At 49.3% G+C, this 22,233-nt stretch overlaps 2 protein-coding genes across 2 annotated transcripts in view; both read right to left on the reverse strand.

The window, feature by feature from the left end:
* The window catches only part of LOC306832426 (uncharacterized protein), a 13,128-nt gene extending 6,498 nt beyond the window's left edge, over positions 1-6,630 (reverse strand). Inside the window, exons 1-2 of the mRNA XM_079357092.1 lie at positions 6,551-6,630; positions 6,134-6,216 (exon numbers count right to left, since the gene is read on the reverse strand). Coding sequence (XP_079213218.1) covers positions 6,134-6,203 — 70 coding nt within the window. The 5' untranslated portion in view covers positions 6,204-6,216; positions 6,551-6,630. The remainder of the gene's footprint in view (positions 1-6,133; positions 6,217-6,550) is intronic.
* Positions 6,631-11,245: 4,615 nt separating this feature from the next.
* Positions 11,246-21,102, reverse strand: rrp1 (ribosomal RNA processing 1). Its single transcript, XM_079357057.1, has 16 exons — positions 20,757-21,102; positions 20,246-20,328; positions 19,414-19,471; positions 19,233-19,318; positions 18,115-18,176; positions 17,585-17,714; positions 16,673-16,737; positions 16,268-16,458; positions 15,755-15,906; positions 15,386-15,483; positions 15,225-15,244; positions 14,952-15,113; positions 13,910-14,874; positions 13,674-13,838; positions 11,971-12,037; positions 11,246-11,555 (listed from the first exon to the last, which is right to left on the reverse strand). Exons 1-16 carry the CDS (start codon positions 20,881-20,883, stop codon positions 11,341-11,343), a joined length of 2,646 nt encoding a protein of 881 aa, XP_079213183.1. The 5' UTR covers positions 20,884-21,102; the 3' UTR covers positions 11,246-11,340.
* Between the last annotated feature and the right edge of the window lie 1,131 nt (positions 21,103-22,233).

A 22,233-nucleotide genomic window follows, 5' to 3' on the forward strand; every position in this document is an offset into this window, starting at 1 on the left:
CTCTGCTCCTGCAGGTCTCTCTCCTGACTGAAGCCTGGATAAGACACAACGTGTTCAACACGTGCAGCTCATCCACAAACCTTTGTGTACGACTGAAAACAACTCAAATCATCTTGTTTTGATCAACTCCATCAAAGCAGCCAACGACACGCCTGCCATGCAGCCGCTGCTCAACAGATCCTGCATTCAGTTTGTGGCTGTGCGTGGAGGCTGAATGTAATCACGCTCAGTGTGCAGAAATCCCAACAGCAGAAGGAAGAGTGAATAAAACGATCAGAGCTAAAGCTTCCTGCGAGCACTCCTGACACCGACAACAATCACTGAGGGATTCTCTGCTCGCCGCCTGAGCAGAAAACAATCCCCCTCATTATTTCTTAACGAGGACACACCGAGGGAGGAGGAGGAGGAGGAGGAGGAGGAGGAGGAGGAGGAGGAGGAGAGAAGACACCCTGTTCTCCTACAGATAACATCCTCCTGACTCCTTTGGTTTCATGCATAATCCCTCTTACAGTCTGTCCAACAACAAGAGGTTTTTAAATCTTACGGATTCGTCTCTGGGCTCTTCTTTGTTTTAATCCTTTAAAAAAAGACACTGAGCTTGTTGTGATTCTGATTCTGACTTCAGCAGATCAGACTGAAAGGAACACACAGCTCTCTGTAATGATTAGAGTTTAGACTGCAGTGCCCATTGTAAACACTAGGGGGGACAGACTTACAGACGGCTCCTGCTACCTCAGTGTGAGGATTATGGTTTCTAAATGTTGGGTGCGTCTCGGTCATGTTGTGGAAGCTGCAGCTGTGTGTGTCCACCTTCAAACCCTCGTTCACTTAAAGCTTCATTAGAGACGTGACAGCTCTCCCAGCTGGACATCAGGAACCTTCCTCCTCTGAGGCTGTGATTAAATCATTAGCTCCTTTCATACTTGACTCAATAATAACCGGCTGATTACTTCGGCTTCACCTCACATTTTAGTACATATTTAAAATATTAAAAAGACGGCATGACAGCAGAGTCTGAGTCACAACTGACGAGATGTCGTGATGCATTCAGGAATGCTGGGAAAGCTTCTTCTGCAGACTCTTAAAAACTTTGTACCAAGACGTTTAAAAGTAGTATTCGATCAGGACTCTGTTTAAACCCCTGCCCCCACCCCCCCCACCCCCACCCCCCACCCCCAGCTCACACTCAGCACATCGCTCCCATTCTGACCTCTCATTGAGCCGTGACACCAAACGTTATCATCATCATCATCGTGCGTTTGAAGAATTCAATTAAAAAGATAAATAACAGAAAAGCGGCGTTCACTCTTCATCCTCCTCTCGTCGGGTCGTCTTCCTCTCACGCCTTCAAAAGAATCACTGAACGACAGGTAACATTTCAGACAATTATATGACATCATGCTGCTCTCAGTCAGTCAGTGTGTGTGTGTGTGTGTGTGTGTGTGTGTGTGTGTGTGTGTGTGTGTGTGTGTGTGTGTGTGTGTGGTCACCTGCCGTCTCCAGCTAATGAGCCGTGGATAAGAACACCTCTCTGAACAGCAGCGTGACGTTCTGTCCTCCAGCTGCGTCTCTGCTGCTGTCATAGAAATACAATCCAGCAACAGCGTCAAACCTGTCTCACTATTATCTCTCACTTTCTGATTTTCAATACTACGAGACTTAATGAAGACGTCAGAATCCACGCGAGGACGTCTTCAGAGTCTCTCGTCTCTGAGCAGCCAGGAAGGGAATCAATCACTTTACAGGGTTAAACTCAGGGCGATCAATTCTTCAAACGATCGACTCGGTCAAGACTAATTAAACACGAAAGGTCAACTTGAGCTGCTATTGAACCTAGCATGACGATGACACACTGAGCAGACGGCGAAGGCCGGCTGTGGCGTCTGCGGTCTTGGCCAACAGGTTGCACATGAACGCAAAGAGTACAGCCGACGGCCAATCACCATGTGCGTTCTGCACAGGAAATGACTCTCCACGCCAGCAGGCGGCAGAAGACCGGAAGAGTACGAGGAAGCGTGCGAATAAATAAACTTAACGCAGCGGACTCAGTGTGCTCGTTGTCTGTGCATCACTTTGTTGTGTTGAGTCTTCTGTGTGTCTTCTCTCCTGAGCCGGTCCCTGATGGTCCCTGATGGTCCCTGAGTCGGTCCCTGATGGTCTCTGATGGTCCCTGATGGTCTCTGATGGTCCCTGATGGTCCCTGATGGTCCCTGATGGTCCCTGAGTCGGTCCCTGATGGTCCCTGATGGTCCCTGAGTCGGTCCCTGATGGTCCCTGAGTCGGTCCCTGATGGTCCCTGATGGTCCCTGATGGCCCCTGATGGTCCCTGATGGCCCCTGATGGTCCTGCCATCCCGACGTCTGTGCGTCTGATAAGCTGCTGAATCTTCCCTCAGGTTTGAATTTCGGAGCTTCCGTTTGAAGATTCCAGAAACAACAGTTTGAGAATCACACCCACTCGACTGAGTGCAGCATCTGTCCAGCCGTCAGACATAAACCTCTCCACTCCTCACACAGCTGCCACGCTTCCACACGCGGCGCCCAGCTCCATGAAAGAACCATCCTTGCATCACCTCCTTGCAGCTTTCACTTCACTCCTTTGAAGCATGCAGGTCTGCAGCTTCCTTGCTAACATCGTGCACACTCCTGTTCTCGTCTTGTATTTTATACTCGTCTCCAGGGAGAACAGCTGAGCTCCAGCGTACAGCTAACAAGGTCCTAAAGTTTCTCCCTGCTGTTTCCTGTGTTTTTATGTTGTTTATCAGCAGAGGCAGAGAGACAGGTTCAGCGTGTCGGAAAATAAACCTCATCATGATTCTATTATTGTGTCGGTGTCAGAAGCTCAGCCGATCATCCTCCGCTTCTTTTTATTTTTCCTTTGTTGTGTCTGTCTGCTGCGTCGCTCCACCTTCTAATCAGCTCTCTCGCTCTGCTCACCTTCCTGTCATTAACTCACCCGCCTGCAGGAAACCCGCCCGGCTCTTCACCCAGACGCTGCTGGATCAGTAAAGCCCCGTTTCCACCGAGCGGTCCGGATCGGTACGGCGCACGTTTCCAAAGACTAAACCTGGAAAAGATTCCCAAAGTAACCGATCCGTACCGTCCCACTTTTTGGGACCCTTCCGTTGGAGTACCAAGAATATCGAGCCGACCCCAAAAGGTGGAGCTAAACACTGCGGTCTGCTGATTGGTCGAAAGAATCGTCACTTCCCGTGTGACAGTGGCGAAAAAAAAACCCGTCACCTACGTCTCCTGAACTTGATGTGATGTGTTCTTGAAACGACCAAGAATGTCCTCTTAAAATGTGAGCAGAGAAAAAGGGATTTCTCCTTCTGTGAGACGTGATCGTAAAGATGTCGTGGCGTCGCTGGGCGTCTCGCGTCCAGGAGTAAAATATTGATACGAGGATTTTCTGAAACGTCAGTGGAGGATTTGTTCCTGTTGCACAAGGAAGCTTCTCGTTGCTTCTTTCTGCTTCTGAAGCTGACAGCTCTCTCTTCAATGTGGACTGCAGTACCCATCTCAAACACTAGGGGGTTACAGACATGTTGGATTAACTGACTCTGCAGCCTCGAGCTTTAAATTCAAAGTTTTCACTTTTTCTTGTTTCTTCTTCAGTCCAAAGAGAAATTCACCGTGTTCAGCTTTTCTGTCACACCGTCGTTGTTTCGCCTTCCAACTAATTATGATCTCAAAAACCCTTCAAATATATACTGACGACAAAAACACTCAAAAATAATGAACGTGTGTGTGCAAATGAAAAGCTCTGTGAAGGTCAGAATTCAAACAGTGTTAAAACAATGAGCGCTGACATTTAAAGAAAAGCTTTTTATGATGATTTAAAAAGAGAGATTTCCAGCAGCCATGTCAGGAAGACAAACACTTCTGAAGTCTCTCTCATAGTTTGAACTTTGTGTAAACTCCCAATCCTTTCTGTCCTCACACACTTCTGTTGTATGTATTCTTTTCTTGTCTCTCGCTGTCGATCAGACATCTCTGAACTTAAACTCTCCAACCCGTCTGTCTGCCTGCGGAGCGGCTCTGCCCTCGAGCACAGCTTGAAGGGAGAAAGACTCTAATGTGTGCTGCAGCAGGAAGCGTCTGAGCATCCATTAACACTTGAAATTGTTTTCAAAGCAGCAAATGACTCAAGACGAGCGGCTCGATATCCGATTAAAAAGAAGACAGAACTCACAGAGTTTGAGGAGGGGGACTTTTCTCTCAACAGACGTCTCAGACACAAAGTGACTGAAATAACCACCAGACTCATCTGCAGTCAGTCCACCAGGGACCAAATTAACAAATAATAATAATTTACAGTTAAACTGAGACTCAACAAACAGATGGACGGGCGCTCCTCTAACGAACCAAGAAATGACCTGCATGTTTATTTCACCCTAACGAGAGAATCTCACTTTGGCTCCGAACCCCCGTGTGCTCCTGCAGGGGGCGCTGGAGTCCCCCGTGTGTCCCTGCAGGGGGCGCTGGAGTCCCCTGTGTGTCCCTGCAGGGGGCGCTGGAGTCCCCCGTGTGTCCCTGCAGGGGGCGCTGGAGTCCCCCGTGTGTTCCTGCAGGGGGCGCTGGAGTCCGCCGTGTGTTCCTGCAGGGGGCGTTGGAGTCCCCCGTGTGTCCCTACAGGGGGCGCTGGAGTCCTCCCTGTGTCCCTGCAGGGGGCGTTGGAGTCCCCCGTGTGTCCCTACAGGGGGCGCTGGAGTCCCCCGTGTGTTCCTGCAGGGGGCGCTGGAGTCCCCCGTGTGTCCCTGCAGGGGGCGCTGGAGTCCCCCGTGTGTCCCTGCAGGGGGCGCTGGAGTCCCCCGTGTGTTCCTGCAGGGGGCGCTGGAGTCCCCCGTGTGTTCCTGCAGGGGGCGCTGGAGCCCCCTGTGTGTTCCTGCAGGGGGCGCTGGAGTCCCCCGTGTGTCCCTGCAGGGGGCGCTGGAGTCCCCCGTGTGTCCCTGCAGGGGGCGCTGGAGTCCCATGGATGGCGGTCTCCGTGCTGGAAATGCTGTCTCAGGCTAACTTTGAGTCAAGCTAACGACAGGCTGAGAGCTGAGGCGGGTTTTAAGCCTCCTGACAAACCGTTACACGGCGCCCACCTGTCAATCAACTCAGCTACACGCCTTGTACCATGGCGCCCCCTGCTGGTTGTACAGTACATGTTTCTCTCTCCTTTGTCTTCAGGTCAGTCCTGGACTATGATGAAGTGTATGCACAGAATCAATTTCCTTTCACTGCCAGAGAAAAACATGTTGATGAATTGAATGAAGCCCCTTCATGACACTTCACCGTTAAACGCCTGAGCCTGAATCACCGCGCTGCTGCTCGTTTGCACGAGGCGCCTGGATTTGAACATCAACATGTGAAGTGTGTTCCTCTCTGTTGCACTGCTGGAGGTCGACAGAGCAGCAGCTCTTGTTCATGTCGCAGGCAGGTGTGTTGAATGTTAAAAATCAATGACATCAAGAAGTGAATGAAATCAAGTTTTTGCATCTGCTCTTGTTTTTTTATTAGGAGCAACCGGAACGCCAAGATTTCCTCCTGAGGATAATCAACATTTCTCTGATTCGTTAAAAATCACATCAGGATGCCAGAAGCAGACAGCAGGAAGTAGAAGCTTTTAATAAGTGTAATTAGATGTGAATTCAATCTTTTTCTGGGGGTTTTTTGTTTTGGTTTTTTTTGGCTGAGCACCTGACTGACCCCTCCCTGCACACGTGCCCAGAATCAGATCACAAGAACAGCGATGGCATTTGGATGAAAAGACGGGGGAATAATTATTCCTGAGTGAAAGCTGTAATTAAAGGCACCTCAGCCAGCTGGCCAGCAGCCTCAGAATAATTACATCCCACGGAGGAAGACACACCGAGGTTCATTTACTGACACTGGGATGCATGTGTGGGAGTCTGTGCACAGACAGGTCTCTGATAGCTCATTGTTTCCTCTCAGCTGGGGAAACACAAGGATGCATCCACCTGAAACTTTATGATCCAGAAATGTCTATCTACCCGTTAAATAAACATCTACTCCTTTCATGATGGATTTGGAGAAGCGTGAGCGCGACACAAGAAAGAAAAGGAGAGCGTGAGACAGATTTGAAAGTTGATTGAGCCCGAGAGGAATGATTGGATGATACTCACAGCACGCAGCATGTAATGTCACATAGATGAAGAGGAGACCAGACAAGGAGGAGAAAGGCTCGTGCAACATCTTCCAGCTGGTCCTGTGCAGGAGAGAGGCAGACGGAAGAGAAGAGGAAACATCAGCCTTTACACTTTGATCATGTTTGTCTGTAGAGAGCAAACAAACTTATTCCTGCACAAACACATGAAAGGAACACATTATGAAACCCATAATCACAGAAACAACGAGGCAAACATGAGAGCTGGACAAAAGAATGCAATTAGAAATACAAGATTAAAAAGATGAAAAAGCAAAGTGTCGCTGTGTGGAGCTCTTAAAAGCCAAAATATAAAAAGTACTATTCATGAAATGTTGCGCAGAGCAGCGTCTGACTGAGATGTAATCTTTTCCAAATGAGCATGCACCCAACTCACCTCAGCTGTCCTCAAAGACCCTCTGCTGCTTTTCAGTTTGCTGAAATAAAAACAGAACCAGGAGACCGAAGAATAACTTGTCCCGCAGAATCCCAAACGGAGCGGAGGAGTCCGTGCACGTTTCCATTTAATCCAGGAGGAGAGAGAGGAGGGGGGGAGGGGGGGCTAACACATGAAGAGGCTGTGCAGACTGAAGGAGAGTGTCAGGGAGGAGATGTGTTCGTATCAGAGAGAGAGAGAGAGAGAGAGAGAGAGAGAGAGAGAGAGAGAGAGACAGAGACAGAGAGAGAGACAGAGAGAGAGAGAGAGAGAGAGAGGGAGAGAGAGAGAGACAGAGAGAGAGAGAGAGAGAGAGAGGGAGAGAGAGAGAGAGAGAGAGAGAGAGAGAGAGAGAGAGAGGGAGAGAGAGAGCAAAGACCTCCCTCTGCCTCACAGCGGGGCTCACAGCTTTTTATCCGTGATTATTTTCTGAACCTGCTTCTTGTTGTTTGCTTGATCTAAAGGAAAAGTAGATGCTCTTTGTTTAATCTCAAACATTTGTTTCTGATGCTGTGCATGAAGGATGCTTCCTGCAGAGGCGATAAACTGCACCAGGAGGTTCAAACCTGCTTTTAGAGGGAGGGGCTCGAACCTGTACAGTCCAGGTTCATATTAAATCCTCTCCTCCATCTTCCTCTAACATGTCTGTCTACAAACCCTCCAATGATGAGAAAAGTCCATCCTCTCCGTCTTCTGCCTGCTCCACTTTTTAGAAAATATGTGCTCAAACAGGCCGTTTGGAGATGTTCCCTTCATGACATCACAAAGGGCAGTAGCCCCTCCCCCAGGTGGGTGACACTCCCCCAGCTAGGTGTTTGTTCTGCCCTCTGAGTCTGCCTTCTCACCGTAAACAATAGGACATGGAGCCAGAAAGCAGCGAGTACACCCGAGCCCTTCCAGAGAGGGGGCGTGGTCAGACCCAGCTCATTTACATATTTAAAGCTACAGACACAGAAACAGCCTTTTCTGAGCAGGGCTGAAATAGAGGGGTTTATAGACATGATCAAACACAGGATCAGAGTGGATTTACAACAACACACTTCACACACATGATGAAGAGGAGCGAGGACACTGATTGAAGAGGAGGAGGAGGTCATGTGACCTTTAAAACATTGAAAGACGATGCAGCTGTGAATCAAGCCGACTGTGACCAAATAGTTTGAATCTCCTCCAAAGTCAAATATTAGCTCCCGACAAACTTCAAGACTCTTAACTGATGTGATCCAAGGACGATGAAGCCGTTAGCCTTTTATATCACACCTCTTATCATGAAATAATACTAAAATCATTAATCTACAAAGAAAGACAGTGAGGTTACTTGAGAACATTTGAGATCATCATTCTGGCCTCATGAATTTAATTAGTTTCATTCATATCAATGCACAAGAAAAAGAGCCACGCTCTCTTCTTTGTGATTTAAATGATAAACCAGGTCGTAATAAATCAATGCTTCGTTTCCTCTCTCAGCTGACTGCTCAGGTTTTCATCTCACACTTTTCCCAAAGAGCATTTGTCTTTTCTCTGAATGCAAAGTGTCTAAAACTGCTGATTTATTAGCCAGTATGGAGAACATCTCCGTGTCATGGGTCTGTTGTATATTTTCTAGGAGGTAAAAACACAATTCCCTGAAGTATTTTTCAGAATTGTTTTTCCACATCCAGCTTGTCAGACAGCTCTCGTTTATGTTCTTTAAAATTGCAGCAGAGCAAGGGAAGGCTCTGCCCTTATCTCTCCACACAGTTTTCAATTACAGGCAGAAACGTGAGGAGAGATGGGACGGGGTCTGACAAGGAGTCATGAAATGCTGTTGGAGATGTCGGAGGAGGAGGAGGAGGTGGAGCCGAGTCGCCTTTAAGCCTCCTGACAAACATCTACAAGGTGCCCATCTGTCAAATTCAAGCACTTCCCTGATTCTGCAGATCCCAGCAGAACTTTATTAATATAATCAAACTGTCACTGAACAGATGAAAATGACAGGTGGTGTGTGTGTGTGTGTGTGTGTGTGTGTGTGTGTGTGTGTGTGTGTGTGTGTGTGTGTGTGTGTGTGTGTGTGTTGTAAATGTAATAAAAGCTGCTCCTGCTGGCCGAGGCTGTGACAGAGAGTCTGTGAAACGCTGCCGAGGGAAGCTGTGACCTGAATTCCTGCAGGAGTCTCAGGAAATTGAACATTCAGAGCGATTATAAAGCATCACTTCTGCCTGATGTTTGAGGGAAGTTTTCCTGTCCAGCTTTGCTTGACAGATTTTTGGCTTTCATGGGGACATTTGTCATTTCGTTTTTTCCCCAAACCCCAAAAAAACAGAACACATTTCTTGGCTTATCTCGAGTCGTCCTGCAGCCTTCAGCAAATCTGCTCCATTTAGTCCAAAGCATTGAGGTTCATGTTTGAACACAGTAGCAGTCAGGAGATGTCAGCATGTGATGCACTTTGCTTTAAGGGATCTTAGGAGCAGGACATGTTTGCTGTTTGTGCGCTGTAAAGAAGAGGAGCCACATTGATGGGGAAGGTTAAAGCATATAGATGAACTCGACCTGAGCGGATGCTGGAGGCTGGAGATGTGCATCCATGTTCTGAATGGACGGAGGTCATTCAGGTGTCTTCTGCTGTCACGTGGCCTGAGCTGGACAATAAGGAGCAGTAACCAGAGAGCGAAGAGATAAAAAGAGGTGGATTTGTAAAGAGCTTCAAACAGCAGGAGGAAAAGTGTCTGCTGCTTTGTGTTGGCCTGAAAAGCTTTAATAACTGCAGAGTGACAGCCTCCTTTTGATCCTGAGACAGGAACATGCAGGTCTGATGACGCTCCATAATGAATCCTGTTTGTTGGTCCCACACCTCCAGCCTAAATGAAAGCCTGAATGATTAAAAAACATCAGCAACCCCCCCTCAGTATGGATCACATGGTAAGTTATTTGCATTTGAACGCCGACTCAGGTTCAATTCAATCAAGTCGTAATATCAAAAACCATTTACAGCTGCCATAAACAAAACAATCCAGGCAGCCAATCAAAATGCTCCTGCAAGGCTGCTGTGTGCTAATAACAAAAGGCCTGTGTACAGGCACAGACGTGACTTCCTGTCAGCAGCGTCGATAATCATCTGCAGGGTTCGCACCCCTTTTTTTTTTTTAAATCCAATTTCCTCGGCTGTCACTCCCGATGTGCGTCTGCTCTCATCCGTCTGAAGCACGAAATGAATGTGATCTTCACGAGCACACGGAGCGTTTCCATACATGCTAACGTGTTAGCCTCCTTTAATGCATCCTTTAGCTGGTGTTTACGACTCGGTGGTCTCGGCTGCAGAGTGAAACACATCGAGGAGGGGTCCTGGTGGATGAGTGTTCACGCCTCGCGTAGCCATGGTTACACGCTCCTCTCGTCTCTGCAGCTCTTCACACTTATTAATAACACACCTCAGATTGGCCGCGGCTCAAAACAGCTCTTCCGGCGAGTGTGACATGAGTGCGTCACTTCAACACGAGCTGAGCACTCAGTCTGAACGTGCAGCATCGCTGCTGCTAGATGCTCCTTTAAAGGAGACGTGTTCTCCCTCTCTTTGAAGGGTTTGAGAGCTCTCTCTGAACGTTTTAGTGCCTCTCTTTAAATGCAATAAGCCCCGCCCCCTGAGTTTTCCCAGAAGACATCACTCCTTAGAGAGAATAAAAATGGCCGACCTGTGCTAAAGTTTATCTCTAGTCTGGAGGTGGAGATACCAGAATCCCACTGTGACATCACAAGGAGAGCACATTTGAAACAGAGCTTTTTTTTTTCACCCCCCCCGAACCTGAAGCCCCTGCTGCTGCCTCGCAGCTCGACAATGTGGAATTAAACTTTAAATACATGATGCAGGAAATGCTGCACCAACTTTACTTTACAGATCTGAAGCTCTTCTAAAGCCGGCCTTCACATCAATGAACCGATCAGCCTGCTCTCCCACTGGACACGCAGAAAGGTTATCACATGGATGAAGTCTGCGAGGGAGCCGCCCTGCTCCACAAGCGAGGCCGAGCATGCCGATGTTGGATCCTTGACATTTAAAGGCCTGAATCCAAATCAGTGGTTTATTCTGGAGCAGGAGGATCAGTGTGTTCACACTGGATTATCATCTAATCCTCCCAACGCCTCTCTGAAGCAGAACACCTTCCACCTGAACATCACGCCGTTCATGCAGCTGCTCTCTGCGTGAACGGCTCACTACAGAGGGGATGCATTTCCTACAGCGAAGACGCCTCGAACCACCTGAAGAGGACTTCACCACGTGGGACAAACGGGTCTTTAAGATTTGCCTCATTTGTTTTGCACGTCTTAAATCACTTTGTAAAAACTCGTCGTTACTACGACTCTTCTGTGTTTTAATCATGTGACCTCAACCTGGGATTCAAACGGTGCTAAATGAGTTTGTTATGATTATTGTCTCCCTCTCTCTCTCTCCCCCCGTGGTTGGGCGAGGATCTCTGGATCAGACGCTCGAGCCTCAGACACACGATGGTGCTGTTGGTGACGGGTCTGTTCACACACTCTGTACAGAGTCAGATCAGTGTTACGCTACATGAACGGAGACGTCTCACTCAGAGGACACAAACAGGAAGCTGGACGTGCAGTAAAATTGGAAAAGAGTAATGAGGAACTTTATTAAAACTTGGAGTCACTCGGAGAGGAAACACTGAGGCGTGGGCCAAACACAAAAATACCTCTTTATAAACGAGTCCAAACACAAACGAGCAGCTCGCTCTCCTTTCAGTCTGTCAGGGCGCTCAGAAGAAATCTGCAGCAGACGCGCGTCTTTTCGGCGTGACGATCGACGGTTTGGTGGCGGCCTTCTTGGCGCTGCTGGCGATCTTTCTCACTTTGGAGAGAGGGGTGGGCGGAGACTTCAGCACCCCGAACTTGGGCTTCTGCTGGGGGTCGAAGGGCACTCGAGACGAGCCGTCCGGACTCACCAGCAGGCTGCGATCCGTCTTTCTGAACTCTGCAGGAAACACAAGTGACAAAACAAACATCAGGAGTGTGTGTGTGTGTGTGTGTGTGTGTGTGTGTGTGTGTGTGTGTGTGTGTGTGTGTCCTACATGGATCCTAGTTTATTAGAAACATGACTAATAAGCAAACATGAGTCGAGCTCATCATGGCAGCTCGACGGCACGCTGTTCGTTCGTTTGTCTCTCTCTCACAGGCTGAAGGAGCACTTTGAGAACACACACGAACACACACACACACACACACACACACACACACACACACACACACACACACACACACACACACACACACACACACACACACACACACACACACACACACACACACACACACACACACACACACACACACACACACACACACACACACACACACACACACACACACACACACACACTCTCTCTTACCGGCTGTCTTGTTGTTCTTCAGGCCGAACGTCACCTTCTTGGACTCAGATTTGGGAGTCTGGTTCTTCTGTTGATAAAAAACAAAGGAAGGTGAAGACGAGGCAGCGTTAAATGAAGGACAACGCCCCTCACTTCATCTCTCCTGCTCACACACAGATTTAGGTTTCTCGCCCCGGGATGAGATAAATGCAAATGAGCGTTCCCCCTCAGATTAGGCAGCGTTTAGTTTGGATCCCACGAGGAGCCGGGAGCAGGCTCACTGATAGGATCACATTTATCTTTGAACATCTGGACTCAAAACCGTTCCCCCTCCTACGAGTCGAGCTGTGAGCAGACCTTTAAACAATCAGCGTCTCACTGTGACGCACGCAGCTGCAGCTGCTCCCCCCCCCGGAGTGTAGTTCCCTGTGTGTTCCTGCAGGGGGCGCTGGAGTCCCCCGTGTGTCCCTGCAGGGGGCGCTGGAGTCCCCCGTGTGTCCCTGCAGGGGGCGCTGGAGTCCCCGTGTGTTCCTGCAGGGGGCGCTGGAGTCCCCCGTTTGTCCCTGCAGGGGGCGCTGGAGTCCCCCGTGTGTTCCTGCAGGGGGCGCTGGAGTCCCCCGTGTGTCCATGCAGGGGGCGCTGGAGTCCCCGTGTGTTCCTGCAGGGGGCGCTGGAGTCCCCATGTGTCCCTGCAGGGGGCGCTGGAGTCCCCCGTGTGTTCCTGCAGGGGGCGCTGGAGTCTCCCGTGTGTTCCTGCAGGGGGCGCTGGAGTCCCCCGTGTGTCCCTGCAGGGGGCGCTGGAGTCTCCCGTGTGTTCCTGCAGGGGGCGCTGGAGTCTCCCGTCTGTTCCTGCAGGGGGCGCTGGAGTCCCCCGTGTGTCCCTGCAGGGGGCGCTGGAGTCCCCCGTGTGTCCCTGCAGGGGGCGCTGGAGTCTCCCGTGTGTTCCTGCAGGGGGCGCTGGAGTCCCCCGTGTGTCCCTGCAGGGGGCGCTGGAGTCCCCCGTGTGTCCCAGTCCCCCGTGTGTTCCTGCAGGGGGCGCTGGAGTCCCCCGTGTGTCCCTGCAGGGGGCGCTGGAGTCCCCCGTGTGTCCCAGTCCCCCGTGTGTTCCTGCAGGGGGCGCTGGAGTCCCCCGTGTGTCCCTGCAGGGGGCGCTGGAGTCCCCCGTGTGTCCCTGCAGGGGGCGCTGGAGTCTCATGGATGGCGGTCTCCGTGCTGGAAATGCTAACAGGCTAACTTTGAGAGCTGAGCTCACGTTTCCATGGAAACCCAGACAGCCTCTGTTTGTCTCCTCGTCATCAGTGACTCAGCCTGTTGAAGGTCTGATGGTTCAACACTCGATCGATTCATTAAATATAATCAATGAGTCAGAATGACAGAAGAAGAAGAAAAGAGCTGGTTTGGATTCAGCGGCTGCACGTTACACACACACACACACACACACACACACACACACACACACACACACACACACACACACACACACACACACACACACACACACACACACACACACACACACACACACACACACACACACACACACACACACACACACACACACACACACACACACACACACACACACACACACACACACACACACACACACACACACACACACACACACACACACACACACACACACACACACACACACACACACACACACACACACACACACACACACACACACACACACACTTTGAGTTGGGGGGGGGCGTTACCTTCTTGCTGGACGGCGGGGTGCGGACGCCTCCCTTGGTCTTGCAGAAGAGCGGCGTGGGAACGGCGGCTTTGCTCTGAAACGTGACGAAGTCGGAGCCTGGCGGCGTCTTCGTCTTCTTCTTGGTCTTTTTAGCCGTTGGCGGCGTCGACAGCTCGTCCAAACTCTGCAAGCAAAGAAAAGTCTGTCAACGTGTTCAGACCTTAACCTCCAACCTGACCTCTCCTAAACACTCACGCTGCCTCCGTTCGTCTGCTCCTGTGCCAGGCCGTTGACCGCCGCCGCCACCGCCACCGCCACCGCCACCTCGTCGGCCTCAAACTCAATCACCACGGGAATCTTCTTCTTCTTCTTCTTCTTGGCTGAGTTCCCAGAGGAGGGCGGCGCCGCTTCGCTCTGCAGGAGCTGTGCGTCTGCGCTGCCGTCCACCTGCGTCTCCGACCGCTCTTTGATGTCGTCCTCCGCCGCCGCCTTCTTCCCGCTCTTTTTCTTCTTCTTGGCAGGTGTTGTGGTCTCAGCGGACACCTGCTCCTCGCTCTGTTCCAGCGGGGTGGCAGCACAGCCGGCATGCGCCTCAGCTGCCTTCTTCTTCTTCGTCTTCTTTTTCAGAGACGGAGCCGTTTCATCTCGCTCTCCCTCGGCTGCGGCCTCGACCTCGCTCACCTCCTCGCCGTCGGCAGGCGGAACGTTCCTTTTCTTCTTTTTCCTTTTTGCCGGGGTTGCACAATCAGTGGTTCCATTTTCTTCACAAAGTGCCGTGTCTGTGCTCGCTGCATTAACCTGTGACTCCTCCTCCTTCTTCTTCTTCTTGGCAGGAGTCTCTGAAGTTGTGGTCGTTATTTCTGCCTCCTCCGTTTGTGACTTCAGGCCTTTCTTCTTCTTCTTCTTCTTCCTCTCTGATGCTGCAGCTGAATTCTTCTGGTGCTCGTCTGCCAGCTGAGGCTCCTCGCTCTGCTCGAGGCCGTCTGCCGTTTGTTCTGTGACTGAAGGCTGCTGAAGACTTTCTGCCTCGCTGGCCTTCACAGACGTCTCTTGGCTCTGCTGCTCGTCCTCTGCAGCCACCACCAGGCCGGCTTTCTTCTTCTTCCTTTTCTTCTTCTTCTTCTTCTTCTTGTCCCCGTTTGTCACGTCGGCTGCTTCACTCACATCCTTCCCCGAGTCTTTGTCCGAGCCGTCCGCTTTGGAAGCTTCCTGTTTCTTCCCTGAAAGAAGCCGGAGCACGGGTTAGACAGCGTGTGGAGAGAGAGAGAGGAAAGCATCACTCTGGTTTCTCTCATACCTTTCTTCTTCTTCTTGGCAGCTGGAGCTTCCTCCTCCTCCTCCTCTTCCTCTTCCTCCTTCCTGTTACGTCGTCTTCTCTTCATCCTCTTCTTGCTGCCGAAATAATCGTCGTCCTCGTCCGTGGAGACGTCCTCCGGATACTCGTCCTGAGGGAAGACGCCTGGAGATCGCGGGAGGAGACACAGAGAGAGAGAGGGGTCAGAGGTCAGAGGTCAAAGGTCGAGAGGAGTCACTCAGAAATCAAATCAAAGAGCGGAGAGCGAGCGCCTACCTTCACTGAGGTCACGCAGCCTGGAGTCCGAGACGAGGGGAGAAGAGGACAAGTTCAGGATCAGAAACACACACACTGATCTCACACACACACACACGTCACACACACACACACACACACACACACACACACACACATTATAGCATTAAGCTTGTACTCACACTTTGATGATCTTGTAGAGTCTCTGTCTGTTGTGGCTCGGCGTGTTGCTCCGGCTGGCGAACACGAACAGTTTGTCTGCCAGGGCTGTGTAGTCAAACTACACACACACACACACACACAGAGACACACACACACACACACACACACACACACACACACACACACACACACACAGAGACACACACACACACACACACACAGAGTTATCAAACTAATCTCAGTCTGATGAGCAGATTAGAAACTTCAGAGTGAGAGACACGATAATCGACCCTCTGATAAACTTTTTGTTCCTGCAGCTGTTCCCTCACTTTCACTTTGTTTTCACACACACACACACACACACACACACACACACGTTGTTCATTCACCTGTAGGACCGGCCCCACGTCTTCATCACACGGCATCTCTGAGTCCGAGTCCTCCAGGTGAAGAAGCTCTTCATCATCATCATCCTCCTCCTCATCATCATCATCATCATCATCATCGTCGTCCTCTTCCTCGTCCTTGTTGGACTTTCGGCCTGAAAAGAAGAAAGCGGCTCAGCTGAAGGTAAAGCAGCGTCTCTGCAGCTGAGCTCTCTCTCTCTCGTGCACGGGGCGAGTTTATAAATGCATAAAAAATAAATATGAACAGGTGTGAAACATGTCGTCTATGTGTGGACTTGTGCTCTCTGCAGTATCTGGATAGTGATCCGACTGAATGTGAAGCGTGATAATAAGAGAACCAAAGCACGTCGTGTGTGTGTGTGTGTGTGTGTGTGTGTGTGTGTGTGTGTGTGTGTGTGTGTGTGTGTGTGTGTGTGTGTGTGTGTGTGTGTGTGTGTGTGTGTGTGTGTGTGTGTGTGTGTGTGTGTGTGTGTGTGTGTGTGTGTGTGTGTGTACCGTTCATCTGCTGTCCTTTCTTGCTTCCTGTTGGACTTTTCTCCTCCTCGTCCTCTTCAGACGCCTGGCCCGAGTCCGAGTCCGACTCGCCTGCTGCTTTCACCTCCTTCATCAAGTCCTCGATGGCAAACGGAGCCTGATCGATGATGGCGCTGAAGATGCTGTTGCAGATCGCTCCGAAAAGACTCCGACTAGAAAAACAATGAAATAAAAAAATCACACACGGAGAAGCAACGGATGATCCTCCGAGACGTTCCTGCTCACGCTGAGCTTCAACTGCTCCCTGAAACGCAGACAGACGAGCAGCAGGTGTGCAGAAAGAAACAAAGATTACACACAGGTACTGCTGCTACACACACACACACTCTCTCACACACACACACACTCACACACTCACACACTTACTCCTTTGTTTTGGCTGCTGTTCTGCAGAAGGGCTCGATGAACGTGAGATTCTGATCGGCAGTGAGCTGTGGAGAGAGAAGAGCAGATGAACACATGAGTGACTCCTCGCTGATGAACCGTCACGTGGTTCAGCAGCTGCTTCTCATGCACACACAGGCCTGAATAACACACATGCACAAGTAGGCGCCCCCAAAGCTGGTGGGCTTTCGGTGCCTTGCTCAAGGGCACCTCGGCAGTGCTCGAGAAGTGGTCTGGCTCCTCTACAGCTTCCATATTTTTTGGGACTTGAACCGGCGACCCTCCGGTCTCTGTGGACTGAGCGACCGCCTCGCTGAGCGTGTGCAGCACAGGACACAACCAGCTGCTGGTTTTCTTCACCTGCTTTATTCAAACTCTGTTTTCTGCCTCAGCGGCCGACAGGAAGCTCAGAGACTTTATGAATCTGCAGAGATTCACTTTATGATTTATTCCATTTCTTAAACTGCTGAAGGGGAAACTTCAGACTCAGCTGGACACAAACGTCTGCTGGAGGTTTTTAAGCTGCCAGGGCCGAATCCAAATCCCCCCCGCACCACCCAAACCCGCCCTTCACTGAGCTCCAGTGAGGAGGACCAGAGAGCTCCGAGACATTCAGGGATCCAGACCGGGTCAAGACCAAGACCATAAAAATCCTCATCTTGTGTTTTGGAGTCAAAAAGCTTTTTATTGAGAGACGAGACAGAGACCTTCAGTCTCAAGACCGGTCTGGATTTCAAGTACCACACCCCCATGCTGTACTCAGGGGTCTGCATTTAGAATTGGCCAATCAGGTTTCAGCAGGTTTTCAAACAATACCAACGAGTGACGCATCAGGACGGACACATCAGACCAGAGATCAGATCTGTGACCCTGAAGAGGATCGGGGTGTCGTACCTCTGCAGAGCCCACCGCCGCCAGCTCCGACATGAAGACGTCCAGGACGTGGAACTGCAGGCCGCTGGGCGCCTCGCAGCCGCTCCGCAGGAGCTGCGTGGTCAGCAGCTCCAGGAACCTGGACACCACACTGAGAGGGGGCGAGAGAGAGGGGGGGGGGGGGGGGAGAGAGAGAGCACACGCCATCATTCACCACGAACACGTCTGCATACGTCAACATGTAGACCGGGCTGGGACGACTGGACACACCCCCCCTCTAACAATGATGAGTGCACAATGTGCAACCTTCACAATGTGGGCGGGGCTTAAAACCATGTGGTCGAAAAAAAGAAAAGAAACAGGATTTAATTAAAAGCTTTACTAAACATAACATGTGAATATTCTGGTTGTATTTTTAGAGGGTTAAACTGATTTTTAGAAACACGGGTCCCTCTGCGTTCTTCGGGGTGAACGTTTCGTCCTGCGGGGGGCGATCAAGTCAACCTTCTTCTGTTTAACGTGTGAACATAAAACAGAAAGGTGAACGTTACCTGCTGTCCCAGTTTTTCTTCTTCAGCAGCTCAAACACTCGTCTGAACATGAAGCGAACCAGCTGTTGGAGAAACACACAGTTTACTGACCTCAAACAACATTTCCCACAATGCACCACAGACATGTTAACAAAGCACTTCTGTGTTTACCACATGAAGCGTCCATCAGCTGTCTGTTCTCTAAACGATAAACGGACTCCAGCTTGTATCGTTGTAACCACCGACGCCCACTGAGCCACAGCAGCTCGTTAACCACACGGTCTCAGATGTTTATTTGAAGACAGCCGATTGGCCGACTTCCTCCTGGCGTCGACACCTGATTCCCTCGGAGCCTCACTAAGTCTGACTTTGTTATTGGAGTTGTTCTAGAAAACGTCTCAGCTGGAGAACGAATGAGACCGACAGTAACCACGAGTGTTTGTGAGGCCGGTCACGTTATCAGAGCTGAGGCTCCACGTCTCCCCCTGGTGGACAAATCTGCACATCATCCCTTAAAGCAGGGGGGGCCAAAGTGCAGCCCGGGGGCCATTTGTGGCCCTTGAGGGGATTTTTTGCGGCCCTCGACTTCAAATCGAAGAATCAGAAGATTTTGTCTCATTTAGATTTTATATTTAGTTTATTTTCTTTTCTCATGTTAGTGAGAGCTGAAAGATATTCATCAAACATAAAGTGTGTTTTTTTTTTTTTTAACAGCTTTGATTATTTTCCACATTTTTAATGAACTATGAAAATAAACTTTGCATCATTTTTGCAAACAAGCCGACTGTTTAACCCTTTAATAACCTGAAGTAAATACACAAAGATTTTATAAATACATTAACCAGGTTACAGACTTGATTCAGAGACAAAAAAATAAAATAAAAAACAGAAAAAGAACAAAAACAATGTAAGTATTTGATGTTCTTTTATTAAAGAGTCTGATCTACGAAGCATTTCTATTTTTTCCCAAAAAAATGGAACAAAATAGTTTCTGTCTGTTATTAGTTATTGTGTGTTTTTTTAGTTATATTTGAAGATGTCAAAATACAAAAAGTTCCTGACAATATTATCTAAAATATAAATGTATAAAATAAAGAACCTGTGGCCCGCAGGCCTCAGTGTTTTAACTTCCTGCTCACCTGGAAGAACTTGTCCATCCGCAGCCGGTCGATGCCGGTCCACTCCCGTTTGAAGGTCTGCAGGAAACTCTCCAGGTATAAGAACTCTGCAGTGAACACACACACACACATCATGTGATCATGAGGGGGGTGACTGACACCTTCACACTGCTGTGAAATAAGAAGAGGAGGAGTCACTCACGTCCGTCCATGTTGTGGAAGCTGTGAATCAGGCAGGAGATTTGGTTGGACAGCTCCTCCTGAAACACCAGGAAGAATCAACGTCCACAATAAATCACATCACAACATTAAAGGGCTCAAACTTCAGACTCACACGGATATGAAAGGCTGACTGACGTTTAGTCACGACTCAGTCCTTATTAAATACACTGACAACAGTTCAGGTCATTCAGACGACTCGCTGCAGACGCCTGAAACCTTTCTGATTCTGTCGTTTCCCTCGCTGTGACAGACGCCTGAAACCGTTCTGATTCTGTCGTTTCCCTCGCTGTGACAGACGCCTGAAACCTTTCTGATTCTGTCGTTTCCCTCGCTGTGACAGACGCCTGAAACCGTTCTGATTCTGTCGTTTCCCTCGCTGTGACAGACGCCTGAAACCTTTCTGATTCTGTCGTTTCCCTCGCTGTGACAGACGTCTGAAACCTTTCTGAGTCTGTCGTTTCCCTCGCTGTGACAGACGCCTGAACATGTCAACAAGCTGAAGATCAGGACGTAAAACAAGCAGCGTCAAAGATGTTAAACTGAAGGCAGTGAGACGCCACGCAGGACTGTCCACCCAAACATCAGGGGCTTCAAACTACTGTTAGCACTAGCCTCCTAGCTAACATTAGCTCCCATCAGACATCATATTTCAGCCTGTTACTAGAAGGATTTCTTCTTGTGTTATTTGACCAGCAGGAGGATTCTGGTCTGTTCCTGTTATTATGGGATGTTTAAACGAAGGTCACACACACACACACACACACACACACACCACACACACACACACACACACACAGAGAGTCAGGTCATACCTGCAGCAGGGGTTTGTCCTGCATCCACAGACAGTAGAAGAGACCTTTCCACAGCTTGAGCACCTCGTCACTGGAGAATCCACCTGAGGAGCAGAGGATGAACACTAAGTGATCAGAGGATTCAAGTCTGCTGCACATTTCTAAAAAAAAACAATGATCAGAAGAATTTCTGCATTATTTAGATGACAGGTCGACTTCTGATCTGTGATCACCTGCTGGACTCCAAACTCATTGACCAATCAAACAGGGAGGATTTAAAAGGTGATCTTTACTTTCTCAGCTAACTGATAATCTGTTTGACATGTTACCTGTAGGCTAACACTTATCCCCACGTGTGCATCAGCTGATCATGATTAAAGCCTCCTCCACAGATGATCAGGCTGCTCCCTTTCAAACCTTCATATAGGGTTCAATCAGACCCTGTGATGCCTCTATGTATCGAGCTGTAATGATAGTGTGCATGCTGCTGGTTGTTAGCAGAGCTGTGAAACGTGGACATGCTCCCTCTTACCCTCTTCCTTCCCTGATCTGACACTGATGTATTTCCTCAGCTTCTTCATGGCCTTGGTCCGGACGGGCTTCTCGTTGGAGGCCAGTCTCTGAGCGAACTGGATCTCCGGCTCCTGTGTCGACGCCATGTTCAGTTCGCATCAGTTCACGTGGGGAAAAAAGCTTCACTTACGATGTTTGCTCCAGTTTCTCCGTCCCCACGTTTCCCCCCTTCCTGTGCGACGCGGACTGATGACGTCGGCCGCACGCCGCCAAATGGTGTAGTTCTGCACAGAGCCGCAGGGGGGCAGCATCCGACTCATCCCACTGTGATGCACTGAAGTGACCCCGGGTTTATTTGTGCACTAAAATAATGTTCCAAGAACAATTTACAGGTCAATAGAAATAGACACGGACGAATAATAGGTGAAAATATAAATAAACTTTAAACATTTGTATGAACTTTATTAACAAATTAGACCGACGTGTTGGAGCTGAAGAATTGATTTCAACATAAGTCCCACCTGTAGCAATAAGCAACAAAGCCCATTAAGAGGGTTTCAATGTAATTCCTGCACAGCCAATCAGAGTTTGCAATTTTGGGGGCGGCACCTGTGATGGTTGTTATGTGTGTGTGCACCAATTCAAAAACATTACACTTCAATTTATCCATGCTGGGGTTTCAATAGTGACTGTAATTTAAATGTCGAGAAAGTAATTTCATTTTCCTGCAAGCTGGGAGAAGAAATAATTTTAATACAGGAGATGACATGCAGTGCCAGGAGAGAGAAGCTTCAGTAATAGGCACTGAGAGACACGTAACTGACAAGTGCTTTTAACGCATGAAAGGCAATATGAGAAACAAGCTGAAAGCAATAAGAAGTGGAGGAGAGGGTGACAGATGAAGTGAATGGGCCATGCCGTACCAATCTTGCATTGCAAGGCTCTTCTTGTGTAGTTGTCACACCTGGCAGGAGAAAACATGAGGTGCAAAGAAAACAGAGAGCAGCATATATACCTGAAATGTATTCAAATGTAGAAATTGCACAGAATTGCTGTCATTCCTTCATGAAGTTGGTTTATACTCTCTGGAAACGTCCAGCTTCCCGAGAAACAAATGTAAGTCCCTGAAGAGGACGATGACTGCATGGTGGGATCATAAACATGAGGAGACCACAGGATGCCAGAGCTGACCTCAATAATATTCATCTCAAATTATCTTCTGAACGTTTTCATATGACAATGACTTCATGATTGTTGTTCATCTTTTCACATCAGAACATATGGATAGACCAGGGACTGGGAGTGCCAGAGACTGGAGGTATCATTAGTTTGTAAATATAAGTCCTGGTGGCTTTCTAATTGGTCAGTTCTTCCAGTACTTCAAAGTACATTTTCAATTGATTTTTAAACTGATGCTTGATTAATTGACAATATGAAGTATAGTATGTTGCATTTTCCCCTTGATGGAGCAGGGATGACTCTCCCTGAGTCTAACT

This window comes from Symphodus melops (genome assembly GCF_947650265.1).
Source record: "Symphodus melops genome assembly, chromosome: 12".
Taxonomy (NCBI): Eukaryota; Metazoa; Chordata; class Actinopteri; order Labriformes; family Labridae; genus Symphodus; species Symphodus melops.